The following is a 14,259-nucleotide window of genomic DNA, read 5'->3' on the forward strand; positions in this document are numbered from 1 at the left end:
GGCGTCATCTAGGCTATTTGGGGAGAGACCGATGCTACAATTGGAGGTTGGGGGCAAGATGAAGCGTTGGGGTTGGTTGTTGGGCAAGGCTTGGGCTTCCGAGGCGCAATGTACGACACGGTGGATGCATCTTGGTCAGCATCTTCCATGAGTCCGTAAGGACCATGCCTCCTTCTTGTCGTCTCCTCTAAACGCATGAGGGGAGGTACGTTGGTTCGAATTGCTTTGGAGTCGAGGCCGAGTTTCAGTGGTGTCTTGCTTGATTTGTGACGCGGCCATGAAGCCATGTGCTCCTTCTCCTCGCCATTCGTGGTTGAATGTTGGGCAAGACGGATCATTTATCATCGGGTTTATAGAGGGGGTGTGGTTTGCCGCTCGGCAATGTATTGTGATGTTTACGTGAAGTTATAGCCATCTTCGTGTTGTACCGGTTATCTTAGCATTTGTTCTATATATAATTTTTTTAGTGGAATCTTCAATATAAAATTAGTATTATCTAAAAGAACTTTCATATGAAAGGCCGACGTAAGCCCAACACGGGCCGAATTTTTCTGCTACACAAGCCCTGTTCACGGATGATGTAGTGTGGAGGTGTGTGTCTCATTGTCAGCCCAAGCTCTCCCGGCGGATAAGCCCCCACGTGGACTCTTCCACGCCATCACCCCGTGTCCCCGCCGCACCCAACTCGTCATTAACACTCTCTCTGCCTATGGCCCCCACTCTCTTCTTCCTCTTCCCCAGAACAACAAAACCCCTGAAAAATCACCTCCCCCAAATCCACACGTTCCCCTCCTCACCACCGTGGCCCTGTCCGTGGGGAAAAGATCTCCAATGGCTCTCCTCCCCCAAATCCTCCCCTCCCCGCGCCCCCAGCCCCACCTCGCCGCCTCCCGCCACGCCTTCTCCCCGGCCCACGCATTCCGTCGAGCGCCTCGCCTCCACGCCCCCGGCCACCGCCGCCGGGCCCTCCTCGCCACGCCGCCCAGCGCGTCCGGGCCCGGCTCCTCCCCGCCCGACCCCGACGACGGCCTCGTGGAGCTCCCGCTCTTCCCGCTCCCGCTCGTGCTCTTCCCGGACGCGACCCACGCGCTGCACATCTTCGAGTTCCGCTACCGCATCATGCTGCACACCGTGCTCGACACCGACCTGCGCTTCGGGGTCGTCTTCGCGGGCGCCGGCGGCGGCGCCGCCGACGTCGGCTGCGTCGGCGAGGTCGTCAAGCACGAGCGCCTCGCCGACGACCGCTTCTTCCTCATCTGCAAGGGCCAGGAGCGCTTCCGCGTCCACCGCGTCGTGCGCAGCAAGCCCTACCTCGTCGCCGCCGTGCGGTGGCTCGAGGACCGCCCGCCCGCCGACGCGCCCGCGCCCGGGGAGGACGCCGAGGCGCTCGCCGTCGAGGTCGAGGCGCTCATGCGCGACGTCATACGCATCGCCAACCGCCTCAACGGAAAGCCGGAGAAGGAGGTCGGGGACCTGCGCCGGGGGCTATTCCCCACGCCCTTCTCATTCTACGTCGGCAACACCTTCGAGGGCGCGCCCAGGGAGCAGCAGGCGCTGCTCGAGCTCGAGGACACCGCCACCAGGCTGCGACGGGAGCGGGACACGCTACGCAACACTCTCAACTACCTCACCGCCGCCTCCGCCGTCAAGGACGTCTTCCCCTCCTCGCCGTCATCGGGGTGAAGCATTCTTTCCACCTCTCGCCTCTGTTCGCCTGTCGCCGATAAGGTGTTTGTGGAGGGTATTATAGGACTAAAACCTTCTTATCACACTCTCTTTCGCCTTTTGCTTTTAGTACCACGGGTAGGTTTTACTTCATTGTGGTTAGCATTTTAGCATGTAAAATTGTACTATAATTCGGGTGTATTAACTCAAGGAATGCCGGAGCTATGAATATTCACCGTGGTGGTGATTATAAGAATTTTGCTGTATGAAACCAATGCATCCAATGTGAAATGATTATGTACTAGTACTCATTGCTTAGCTCTTCAGTCCTCTAGATTTCCAATTCTAAGTGGAATTTTCAAATGTTTTTATGTTGGCATGATCAGCTGAGTATGTAGTTTGGTTTCAGTTATCTACATAATTCATTCCAATAGCAAGGGATATGTGCCATGCCACACTAGTGTGATTGTCCATCATCAGCAGTGTGACAGTGCATTATGATGGAATCATGGAGGTGCGCCACGATTTTGAATAGGTTTTTGAGACCCATTGTTTCATAACTTTCTCCCATGTTAAATTTCTGTACAAGTGTATGGTCTCATAATAGGTGATTTACGTTCTCCATTTTCAACATTTCTACAAGGGTATGCTCTCATGGTAGGTGATTTGACAAAATGATAGTAGCATATCAGCAAGTCTTTCCATCCAGGTAAAAGTTCAGCACTCTTTCCTGCCATCAAGTAGCATCATGTTCTATGGTGGCTATTGTTCATAATCGATCTTGGTTGAACCGTTCAACATACTTCTGCCAGACTTGCTTAATCATGTGCCATTTCTACCACTGGTTGGCTTTGTCTTCGCTGAATTTTGGTAATAGGAGCATTACATTTGTGGAATCCTAGCAATGTGAATATAGTTTTAGCAAGTGTGTACGAATTGACTTGGTTTCATCTATGTTCAGAACTTCATGTCAGCACAAAGGACTAGCCCATTGATAAACAGTCTGGGACTATGTAGAATATGACCTCCTCATTAGCATTATAGCACTACGTTTAAGTGTTTAACCATATGAAGAATGTGGTAAGCTATCTCAAAATTCCGTATCAAAAGGTAGACCACGTTTACAGTTACTTGAATACATGATAAATGTGATGATGCTCTCCGCATCGGTGAAATAATTCAGTCCAGTGTCAAACTCCTTTCTGTGCTCGTTTCTAATCGTGACGTCCACTCGTGTACCAGGCTAATTCAGACAAGGGGAGACAAATTCTTAGCAATTCACCATTTTCATGCAGCGAGTGGTCGCCAGTAACCATCGGTACAATTTGCATCTTTATGAATGGGCAATAAGAAGCCCGATGCACCTTGACACGGACAAGTGCTACTGGAACCGTATCCCTCGCTCATTGAAAAGCTTGAGCAAACACAGAAGCTCGTCGTTCGACATCTTTGATGGCCTCTTCCCCGCAAGCTCTGAGGAGTCCAATGCACTAGCAATCCTTTCTTTGAACGCCCCGACCTCTTCCTCCCTGAACCCAGCTACTCGGTCGCTGCTCTCGTCGTCGCCACTGCAAACTTCATCGTTGCTGTCATCAAGAACACCGGGGATGATGCCATTGCCAGTGGCATCGCCTGCGCATCTCTCGGTTCTCTGCGACCGCTTGAAAAGGTCGAGGACCTTCCTCTTCTGCTTGAAGATGGCGCCGAGGGTCTTGTTTTTCTGACCGAAGCACTCCCGCGTGAAGGCCAGCCACTCCGGGAGGTCGACGTCCGGCATGGCCGCTCTCGGCCGGATCTCGACGAGGGAGGAGTCTACCCTGGGCATGGGCACGAAGTCCCTCTTGCTCACGTCCATGAGCAACTTCACATCCGCCACCAAGCGAACATTCGCCGCGAGACGGTTATACTCTGAGTCGCCCGGCACGGCCACGAGGCGCTGCGCGAACTCCTTCTGCAGCAGGAGCGTCGCCGTCCGGAACCGGTAGGCGCCGAAGAGCAGCTTCGCGATCAGCGGCGAGGAGATCCCGTACGGGATGTTGGCCACGCAGACGTCGAACTCCGGGAAGTCGGCCTCCACCGCGTCGTCCTGGAGCACCTGGCATTGGAAACGGCGACAGGAAATTTCTGTTCGTTAGTTGAATATGTAGGCATTTGATCGAGCAGGTGGTAGGCGCCGGGAGATATACGGACCGTGAGCTTTTGGGCGAGGTCGAGCGCGGCGGCACGGGCCGTGACGGCTTCCACCATGCGCGGGTCGATCTCGACGGCGGTGACGTGGTGGACTGGGGAGGCGAGGAGGCGGGCTGTGAGATTGCCGGTGCCGGGGCCGACCTCGAGCACGGCGTCGCCCGGGCGGAGCGCGGCGTGGCGGACGATGGCGTCGAGGATGCGCGGGTTGGTGAGCAGGTGCTGCCCCCGCGGCTTGTGCAGCCGGAACCGGCCGTCCCAGGCCTCCGACGCCGGCGAGGAGGAGGAGGAGGAGGTGCAGAAGGAACCGAGGCGGGCGGCGTGGCGGGTTAGCAGGCTGGACACGGCGCGGTTCATGTCCGGTTTGGGCTCGGCTCTGGCGTAGACGCGCCAATAACTGGCGAGTGAGTGCGGTGCGCGTCGCAGCGCGAAACAACGTTGGTCGACGCGGTCAGAGGATGACCCTTATTTTTTTTTTAAACACAGTACAAACGTAGACGCTCACATACACGTGCATACACTTACCCTTATGAACGCACACACGCACATCCTACCACTATGAGCATCTTCGGAAGACTGAGCTAGCGGATTGGATCTTGAAATTGACGAAGTCACAATGGCGTCTCACTGTCGACGGGAACCTTACCTCCCACTGAATGAATATTCCGCCTTTATGAGACACACAGATGTTAAATCTGGGGTTGGAACTCTGGTGGGCTGGGGGTACAACCACCATCCTAACCACCCAACCTCAGGTTGGTTCTCGGATGACCCTTATTTTTCTGTCCCTTAAAACGCGAGAGGCTCTTATTCACTTTTTACGAGTCGAAAACTCATTCATGAATATTCTGTTTTACGGGGTGGAGATATGGGCTCTGCTAACTCGAACGAGTTTCCAACCCCTCAAAACAGGATTTTAGACAACAATTTCAGACATGTGATGCATAATTCATAGTTTTTACATCACAACGCGATCATAGCCAATGTTCAAGCCACCACCAACACCATCAATGCGATCAACCATCAACGAGTCCATCGCCAGCGCCGCCACCACTCGCCGGAGACTCACCTCGAGGAGTCGACGCACCAACAACACTTGCAGCACAAGCTTGACGCGCGAGCATCTTCCTCGCCATGATGTTCACCTTGGTCTCCTTCCACCACGCCAGCTGATCCTCGTCCATGTCCTCGGTGCGCATCATTGATACGTCTCAAACGTATCTATAATTTCTTATGTTCCATACTACTTTTATGACAATACTCACATGTTTTATACATACTTTACATCATTTAAATGCATTTTCCGGCACTAACCTATTAACGAGATGCCGAAGTGCCAGTGCCTGTTTTCTGCTGTTTTTGGTTCAGAAATCCTACAAACGAAATATTCTCGGAATTGGACGAAATCAACGCCCAGGGTCTTATTTTTTCACGGAGCTTCCAGAAGACCGAAGAGCATACCACGAGGTGGCCAGACCATAGGGCGGCGCGGCCAGGGAGGGGCCCGCGCCGGCCTATGGTGTGGGCCCCTCGTCAGCCCTCCGACTCTGCCCTTCCGCCTACTTAAACTCTCCGTCGCGAAAACCCTATTACCGAGAGCCACGATACGGAAATAGTTCCAGAGACGCCGCCGCCGCCGCCAATCCCATCTCGGGGGATTCAGGAGATCGCCTCCGGCACCCTGCGGGAGGGGAATCATCTCCCGGAGGACTCTACATCACCATGATCGCCCCCGGACCGATGTGTGAGTAGTTCATCCTTGGACTATGGGTCCATAGCGGTAGCTAGATGGCTGTCTTCTCCTCATTGTGCTATCATGTTAGATCTTGTGAGCTGCCTATCATGATCAAGATCATCTATTTGTAATGCTACATGTTGTGTTTGTTGGGATCCGATGAATATGGAATACTATGTCAAGTTGATTATCAATCTATCATATATGTGTTGTTTATGATCTTGCATGCTCTCCGTTGCTAGTAGAGGCTCTGGTCAAGTTGATACTTGTAACTCCAAGAGGGAGTATTTATGCTCGATAGTGGGTTCATGCCTCCATTGAATGCAGGATAGTGACAGAAAGTTTTAAGGTTGTGGATGTGTTGTTGCCACTAGGGATAAAACATCGATGCTTTGTCTAAGGATATTTGTGTTGATTACATTACGCACCATACTTAATGCAATTGTCTGTTGTTTGCAACTTAATACTGGAAGGGGTGCGGATGCTTACCCGAAGGTGCACTTTTTAGGCATAGATGCATGATGGATAGCGGTCTATGTACTTTGTCGTAATGCCCTAAGTAAATCTCATAGTAGTCATCATGATATGTATGTGCATTGTTATGCCCTCTCTATTTGTTCACCCAACATGCTATTTCTTATTGGAGAGACACCACTAGTGAACTGTGGACCCCGGTCCATTCTTTTACATCTGAATACAATCTACTGCAAACATTGTTCTCTACTGTTCTTTGCAAACAAACATCATTTTCCATACCATACGTTTAATCCTTTGTTTACAGCAAGCCGGTGAGATTTACAACCTCACTGTTAAGTTGGGACAAAGTATTTTGATTGTGTTGTGCAGGTTCCACGTTGGCGCCGGAATCCCTGGTGTTGCGCCGCACTACACTCCGTCACCAACGACCTTCACGTGGCCCTTGACTCCTACTGGTTCGATAAACCTTGGTTTCTTACTGAGGAAAACTTGCTGCTGTACGCATCACACCTTCCACTTGGGGTTCCCAACGGACGTGTGCTCTACACGTCATCAAGCTAAATTTCTGGCGCCGTTGCCGGGGAGATCAAGACACGCTGCAAGGGGAGTCTCCCACATCCAATCTCTTTACTTTGTTTTTGTCTTGCTTTACTTTATTTTATTTACTGCTCTGTTTGTTCTCTATATCAAAAATACAAAAAAAATAGTTACTTGCTTTACTTTATTTACTGTCTTGTTTGCGTTATCAATATTAAAAACACAAAAAAATTAGTTACTTGCATTTACTTTATTTAGTTTGCTTTATTTACTATTGCTAAAATGGGTACTCATGAGAATACTAAGTTGTGTGACTTCACTAGCACAAATAATAATGATTTCCTATGCACACCTATTGCTCCACCTGCTACTACAGTAGAATTTTATGAAATTAAACCTGCTTTATTAAATCTTGTTATGAGAGAGCAATTATCTGGTGTTAGTTTTGATGATTCTGCTGCCCATCTTAATAATTTTGTTGAACTTTGTGAAATGCAAAAGTATAAGGATGTAGATGGTGACATTATAAATTTGAAATTGTTTCCTTTCTCCTTAAGAGGAAGAGCTAAAGATTGGTTGCTATCTTTACCTAAAAATAGTTATTGATTCATGGACTAAATGTAAGGATGCTTTCATTGGTAGATATTATCCTCCTGCTAAAATTATATCTTTGAGAAGTAGCATAATGAATTTTAAGCAATTGGATAATGAGCATGTTGCCCAAGCATGGGAAAGAATGAAATCTTTGGTAAAGAATTGCCCTACCCATGGAGTGACTAGTTGGATGATCATCCAAACCTTTTATGCGGGATTGAATTTTTCTTCGCGGAACCTATTGGATTCAGCTGCTGGAGGTACTTTTATGTCCATCACCTTAGGCGCCGCAACAAAGCTTCTTGATAATATGATGATCAACTACTCTGAATGGCACACGGAAAGGGCTCCACAAGGTAAGAAGGTAAATTCTGTTGAAGAAACCTCCTCCTTGAGTGATAAGATTGATGTTATTATGTCTATGCTTATGAATGGTAGATCTAATGTTGATCCTAATAATGTTCCTTTAGCTTCATTGGTTGCTCAAGAAGAGCATGTTGATGTGAACTTCATTAAAAATAATAATTTCAACAACAATGCTTATCGAAATAATTTTGGTAACAACTATAGGCCATATCCTTCTAATAATAGTAATGGTTATGGTAATTCTTATAGGAATTCTTACAACAATAATAGGAGTGTACCCCCTGGTCTTGAAGCCATGATTAAAGAATTTATTAGTACACAAACTGCTTTTAACAAATATGTTGAAGAAAAGCTTGGTAAAATTGATATTCTTGCTTCTAAGGTTGATAGTCTTGCTGCTGATGTTGATCTTTCAAAATTGAAAGCTATGCCTAATGAAACTAAAGATATTAAGTCATTTGCTACAGCAAACGCTATCCAAGTCCGAATTAATGAAAATATTAGATTGATGGCTGAATTGCATGCTAGGTGGGAAAAAGAGGAAAAATTTGCTAAAGAGAATAATGTAGCTAAAGTTTGGACTATTACCACCACTAGTAATGTTGATGATTCACATGTTGCTAAACCTCCTACTATCAATAGTAAAATAATTGGTGTTAGCAATGTTTCTACTCCTAATGCAAAGCGTGCAAAAGCTGCACGAAGCTGCTAAAACTGCTGAAACTGCTTGTGATAAAACTGCTAAAAATTTTCAAAATATTGGGGACAATGATCCCATTGTTGTAGATCATAATGGTTTAGATTTTGATGATTGCCATATCTCTGAAGTTATTAAGTTCTTACAAAAACTTGCTAGAAGTCCCAATGCTAGTGCTATAAATTTGGCCTTTACAAAACATATTACAAATGCTCTCATTAAAGCTAGAGAAGAGAAATTAAGACTTGAAACTTCTATTCCTAGGAAGTTGGAAGATGGTTGGGAGCCCATCATTAAGACGAAGGTCAATGATTTTGATTGTAATGCTTTATGTGATCTTGGTGCAAGTATTTCTGTTATGCCTAAGAAAATCTATAATATGCTTGACTTGCCACCATTGAAAAATTGTTATTTGGATGTTAATCTTGCTGATAACTCTATAAAGAAACCTTTGGGGAGGATTGATAATGTTCACATTACGGTTAACAACAACCTTGTCCCCGTTGATTTTGTTGTCTTGGATATTGAATGCAATGCATCTTGTCCCATTATTTTGGGAAGACCTTTTCTTCGAACTGTTGGTGCTATTATTGATATGAAGGAAGGGAATATTTGTTGGAGATATGCCCAAGAGGCAATAATAAAAGTGGTTATTATATATATTTGTGTTTATGATAAATGTTTATATACCATGCTATAATTGTATTAACCGAAACATTGATACATGTGTGTTATGTAAACAACAATGAGTCCCTAGTAAGCCTCTTGTATAACTAGCTTGTTGATTAATAGATGATCATAGTTTCATGATCATGAACATTGGATGTTATTAATAACAAGGTTATGTCATTATATGAATGATGTAATGGACACACCCAATTAAGCGTAGCATAAGATCACGTCATTAAGTTATTTGCTATAAGCTTTCGATACATAGTTACCTAGTCCTTTCGACCATGAGATCATGTAAATCACTTATACCGGAAAGGTACTTTGATTACATCAAACGCCATCTGCGTAAATGGGTGGTTATAAAGGTGGGATTAAGTATCCGGAAAGTATGAGTTGAGACATATGGATCAACGAGTGGGATTTGTCCATCCAGATGACGGATAGATATACTCTGGGCCCTCTCGGTGGAATGTCGTCTAAATAGCTTGCAAGCATATGAATAGTTCATAAGAGATCACATACCACGGTACGAGTAAAGAGTACTTGTCAGGAGACGAGGTTGAACAAGGTATAGAGATACCGATGATCAAACCTCGGACAAGTAAAATATCGCGTGACAAAGGGAATCGGTATCGTATGTGAATGGTTCATTCGATCACTAAGTCATCGTTGAATATGTGGGAGCCATTATGGATCTCCAGATCCCGCTATTGGTTATTGGTCAGAGAGAGTTCTCAACCATGTCTACATAGTTCGCGAACCGTAGGGTGACACACTTAAGGTTTGATGTCGTATTAGTAGAACTTGAATATGGAATGGAGTTCGAAGTTTGTTCGAAGTTTCGGATGGGATCCCGGACATCACGAGGAGTTCGGAATGGTCGGAGAATAAGATTCATATATAGGAAGTCATTTTATAAGTTTGAAAATGATCCGGTGCATTTATGGAAGGTTCTAGAAAAGTCCGGAAGAAATCACTTTGGAAGGCGGAGTCCCGAAGGGACTCCACCTCCCATGGCCGGCCAACCCTAGAGGGGTGGAGTCCCAGGTGGACTCCACCAAGGGTGGCCGGCCACCCTCATGGAAGGGTGGGAGTCCCACTTGAGGTGGGAATCCCACCTTGGGTAGGTTTCCCTACACATGGAAGGTTTTGGGTTGGGGTCTTATTCGAAGACTTGTAGTCCAACACTTGGGGGTTCCACCTATATAATGAGGGGCAAGGGGAGGGGGCCGTCCACCACAAGCCCATAGCTTGGCCGCACCCCATAGTGGCCGGCCACCCCCTCTCCCCAAACCCTAGCCGCCCCACTCCTCCACCTCTCCCGCAACGCTTAGCGAAGCTCCGCCGGAGATCTCCATCGACACCGCCACCACGCCATCGTGCTGCCGGATTCAAGGAGGAGCTACTACTTCCGCTGCCCGCTAGAACGGGGAGAAGGACGTCGTCTTCATCAACACCGAACGTGTGACCGAGTACGGAGGTGCTTTGCCCGGTTGTGGCACCGTCAAGATCTTCTACGCGCTTTTGAAAGCGGCAAGTGATCGTCTCATCGCAGCAACAAGAGCCTCATCTTGTAGGCTTTGGAAATCTTCAAGGGTGAGTCTCGTTCATCCCCTCGTTGCTCCCGTCTTCTAGATTGCATCTTGGCTTGTATTGCGTTCTCGCGGTAGGAATTTTTTTGTTTTCTATGCAACGAATCCCTACAATATTAAGTATCAATTTCCTCTCAAGAAAGGTATGGAACACTTCCCTAGAAAGAGAATGAAGTTACCTTTTGATTCTATTATTAGAACAAATTATGGTGTTGATGCTTCATCTCTTGATAATACTTGATTCACACTTTCTGCGCCTAGCTGAAAGGCGTTAAAGAAAAGCGCTTATGGGAGACAATCCATTATTTTAATTCTGCACTTTTGTTTTATATTTGAGTCTTGGAAGTTGTTACTACTGTAGCAACCTCTCCTTATCTTTATTTTATTGCATTGTTGTGCCAAGTAAAGTCTTTGATTGTAGGGTTGATACTAGATTTGGATTACTGCGTAGAAACAGATTTCTTGCTGTCACGAAATTGAGTAGCCCCGTCTGTAGGTAATTCAGAAAAATCTTCCAATTTACGTGCGTGATCCTCAGATATGTACGCAACTTTCATTCAATTTGAGATTTTTCATCTGAGCAAGTTAAGTGCCCCAGAAAAATTCGTCTTTACGGACTGTTCTGTTTTGACAGATTCTGCCTTTTATTTCGCATTGCCTATTTTGCTATGTTTGATGGATTTCTTTGTTCCATTAACTTTCGGTAGCTTTGTGCAATGTCCAGAAGTGTTAAGAATGATTATGTCACCTCTGAATATGTGAATTTTTTAGTATGCACTAACCCTCTAATGAGTTTGTTTTGAGTTTGGTGTGGAGGAAGTTTTCAGGGGGTCAAGAGAGGAGGATGATACAATATGATCAAGAAGAGTGAAAAGTCTAAGATTGGGGATGCCCTCGTGGTTCATCCCTGCATATTTTAAGAATACTCAAGCATCTAAGCTTGGGGATGCCCAAGACATCCCTTCTTCATCGACAACTTATCAGGCCACCTCTAGTGAAACTATATTTTTATTCCGTCACATCTTATGTGCTTTACTTGGAGCGTCTGTATATTTTTGTTTTTGTTTGAATAAAATCGGATCCTAGCATTCTTTGTTTGGGAGAGAGACACGCTCCGCTGTTGCATATGAACACAGGTGTTCTTAGCTTTACTTTTAATGTTCATGGCGAAGGTTGAAACTGCATCGTTCATTGTTATATGGTTGGAAACAGAAAATGCTTCATGTGGTAATTGGTATAATGTTTTGAATAATTTGATACTTGGCAATCGTTGTGCTCAAATAGGTCATGTTTAAGCTCTTGCATCATGTACTTTGCACCTATTAATGAAGAACTACCATAGAGCTTGTTGAAATTTGGTTTGCATGATTGGTCTCTCTGGAGTCTAGATATTTTCTGGTGAGGTATTTGAACAACAAGGAAGACAGTGTAGAGTCTTATAATGCTTGCAATATGTTCTTATGTAAGTTTTGTCTGTACTCGGTTCATACTTGTGTTTGCTTCAAACAACCTTGCTAGCCAAAGCCTTGTATTGAGAGGGAATACTTCTCGTGCATCCAAAATCCTTGAGCCAAAAACTATGTCATTTGTGTCCACCATACCTACCTACTACATGGTATTTCTCTGCCATTCCAAAGTAAATTACTTGAGTGCTACCTTTAAAATTTCATTCCTTGTCTTTGCAATATATAGCTCATGGGAAAATAGCCTTAAAAACTATCGTGGTAAAGAATATGTAGTTTATGTATCTTATTTCTTATAAGTTGCTTGTTGAGCGGTAACCATGTTTCTGGGGACGCCATCAACTATTACACCTTTGTTGAATATCATGTGAGTTGATATGCATGTTCGTCTTGTCTGAAGTAAGGGTGATTTATCATGATCAAATTGTTTGAGTATGCATATTATTAGAGAAGAACATTGTGCCGCTAACTAAAGCCATGAATCATGGTGGAAGTTTCAGTTTGGACATCAATCCTCAATCTCTTATGAGAATATTATCTGTTGTTGAATGCTTATGCATTAAAGAGGAGTCCATTATCTGTTTTCTATGTTGTCCCGGTATGGATGTCTAAGTTGAGAATAATCAAAAGCGAGAAATCCAATGCGAACTTTCTCCTTAGACCTTTGTACGGGCGGCATAGAGGTACCCCTTTGTGACACTTGGTTGAAACATATGTTATGCAATGATAATCCATGTAAATCCAAGCTAATTAGGACAAGGTGCGAGCACTATTGGTATTCTATGCATGAGGCTTGCAACTTATAGGATGTCTTATGCATAACTGAAAGGACACGGATGTCGCCTAGAGGGGGGGTGAATAGGCGATTTAAAACTTTTACGAGATGGCCTTAACAAATGCGGAATAAAACTAGCGTTTACTTTGTCAAGCCCAAAGCCTATATACTATTGTTCACCTATGTGCACCAACAACTTATTCTAAGCAATGGTTCACCTATGTGCACCAACAACTTATGCTAAGCAATACAAGCAAGTATGTGATAGAAAGATATATATAACTTCAAGCACGATGGCTATCACAAGGTAAAGTGCATAAGTAAATAGCTCGGGTATAGAGATAACCGAGGCACGCGGGAGACGATGATTTATCCCGGAGTTCACACTCTTGCGAGTGCTAATCTCCGGTGGAGAGGTGCGGTTGCTTAGTGCTCCCGAACGCCACAAGAGGCTCACCTTGAGGTGTGGTTGCTCGATGCACACCAACGCCACAAAGGCCTCACCCCAAGATGCGGTACTCACACCACACACCGAACGCCACGAAGGCGCCTCACCTAAATCTCCGGTGACCCTCGCCACAAAGGCCTAGGTCACGGTTCCACTAAGGGATTTCCTTCGAAGCGGAAACCGGGCCTTACACAAAGCTTGGGGCACGCATCCACAACTTAATTGGAGGCTCCCAAGAAATTGCCACAAAGGCCTCAAATCCGTCTAGGGTTCCAAGAACCCAAGAGTAACAACTTTCTTGCTTTCACTTCCACGAATCACCGTGGAGAACTCAAACCGATGCACCAAATGCAATGGCAAGAACACCACAAAGATGCTCAAGTCCTTCTCTCTCAAATTCCAACAAAGCTACAAAAGCTATTGGGGGAATAAGAGAGGAAGAACAAATAGGAGGAGGAACACCAAATTTCTCCAAGATCTAGATCTAGTGGATTCCCCTCACAAAGAGAGGGATTTGATTGGTGAAGGTGTAGATCTAGATCTCCTCTATCTATCTCTCAAATAGATGCAAGATTCATGGGAGGGATAGGGAGATAGCAAGCTCAAAGAAGGTCAACAATGGAGTAAAAAACGAGCTCAAACGGTTGGGGAACTTTGGGGAAGAAGACCCCCTTAAATAGGGCAAGAGAAATCTGCCCGTTATGCACAAAACTCGTCAAAACCGGAACTTCCGGTCATTTGAGGCGGAACTTCCGCCCCCCCGGAAGTACCGGCCAACTTCCGGGTGAAGTCGGGCGTCCCCGGAAAGCTTACAGTATACTTTCTGCGTGCAGATTCGTCATTTCCGGAAGTTCACCGGAAGTAGGGCGGAAGTTCCGGCCAAAAAACTGCTTCACGAAAACTTCAAGAACTTTTGCATCCGGACTCCGATTTTGATGATCTTGGGCTCGTTTCGAAGCTAGTAAAAATCTCTACAAGATCTAGTAAAAATCACTACAAGATCTAGTAAAAATCTCTAGAAGAAGAAGCTCTCCCATGGTGGATTATGGGG

General features: G+C 45.8%; 2 protein-coding genes across 2 annotated transcripts; one reads left to right on the forward strand and one right to left on the reverse strand.

Moving 5' to 3' along the window:
• Nucleotides 1–795: 795 nt before the first annotated feature.
• On the forward strand, nt 796–1,991 carry LOC124675989 (lon protease-like). Its single transcript, XM_047212077.1, has one exon. It carries the CDS (start codon nt 832–834, stop codon nt 1,681–1,683), a length of 852 nt encoding a protein of 283 aa, XP_047068033.1. The 5' UTR covers nt 796–831; the 3' UTR covers nt 1,684–1,991.
• Nucleotides 1,992–2,853: 862 nt separating this feature from the next.
• Nucleotides 2,854–4,209, reverse strand: LOC124669993 (ribosomal RNA small subunit methyltransferase, mitochondrial-like). The gene is made up of 2 exons (XM_047206514.1): nt 3,856–4,209; nt 2,854–3,760 (listed from the first exon to the last, which is right to left on the reverse strand). The coding sequence occupies exons 1-2, from the start codon at nt 4,207–4,209 to the stop codon at nt 3,047–3,049; spliced, it is 1,068 nt and encodes a 355-aa protein (XP_047062470.1). The 3' UTR covers nt 2,854–3,046.
• Nucleotides 4,210–14,259: the final 10,050 nt, after the last annotated feature.

The sequence above is a fragment of the Lolium rigidum genome, chromosome 7, assembly GCF_022539505.1.
Source record: "Lolium rigidum isolate FL_2022 chromosome 7, APGP_CSIRO_Lrig_0.1, whole genome shotgun sequence".
Classification (NCBI taxonomy): Eukaryota; Viridiplantae; Streptophyta; class Magnoliopsida; order Poales; family Poaceae; genus Lolium; species Lolium rigidum.

Coding starts and splice junctions, on each gene's coding strand:
- LOC124675989 (XM_047212077.1), top strand. CDS start 832: ATGGCTCTCCTCCCCCAAATCCTCCCCTCCCCGCGCCCCCAGCCCCAC.
- LOC124669993 (XM_047206514.1), bottom strand. CDS start 4,209: ATGAACCGCGCCGTGTCCAGCCTGCTAACCCGCCACGCCGCCCGCCTC. Junction 3,761..3,855: donor ACCTCGCCCAAAAGCTCACG/GTCCGTATATCT, acceptor TTCCAATGCCAG/GTGCTCCAGGACGACGCGGT.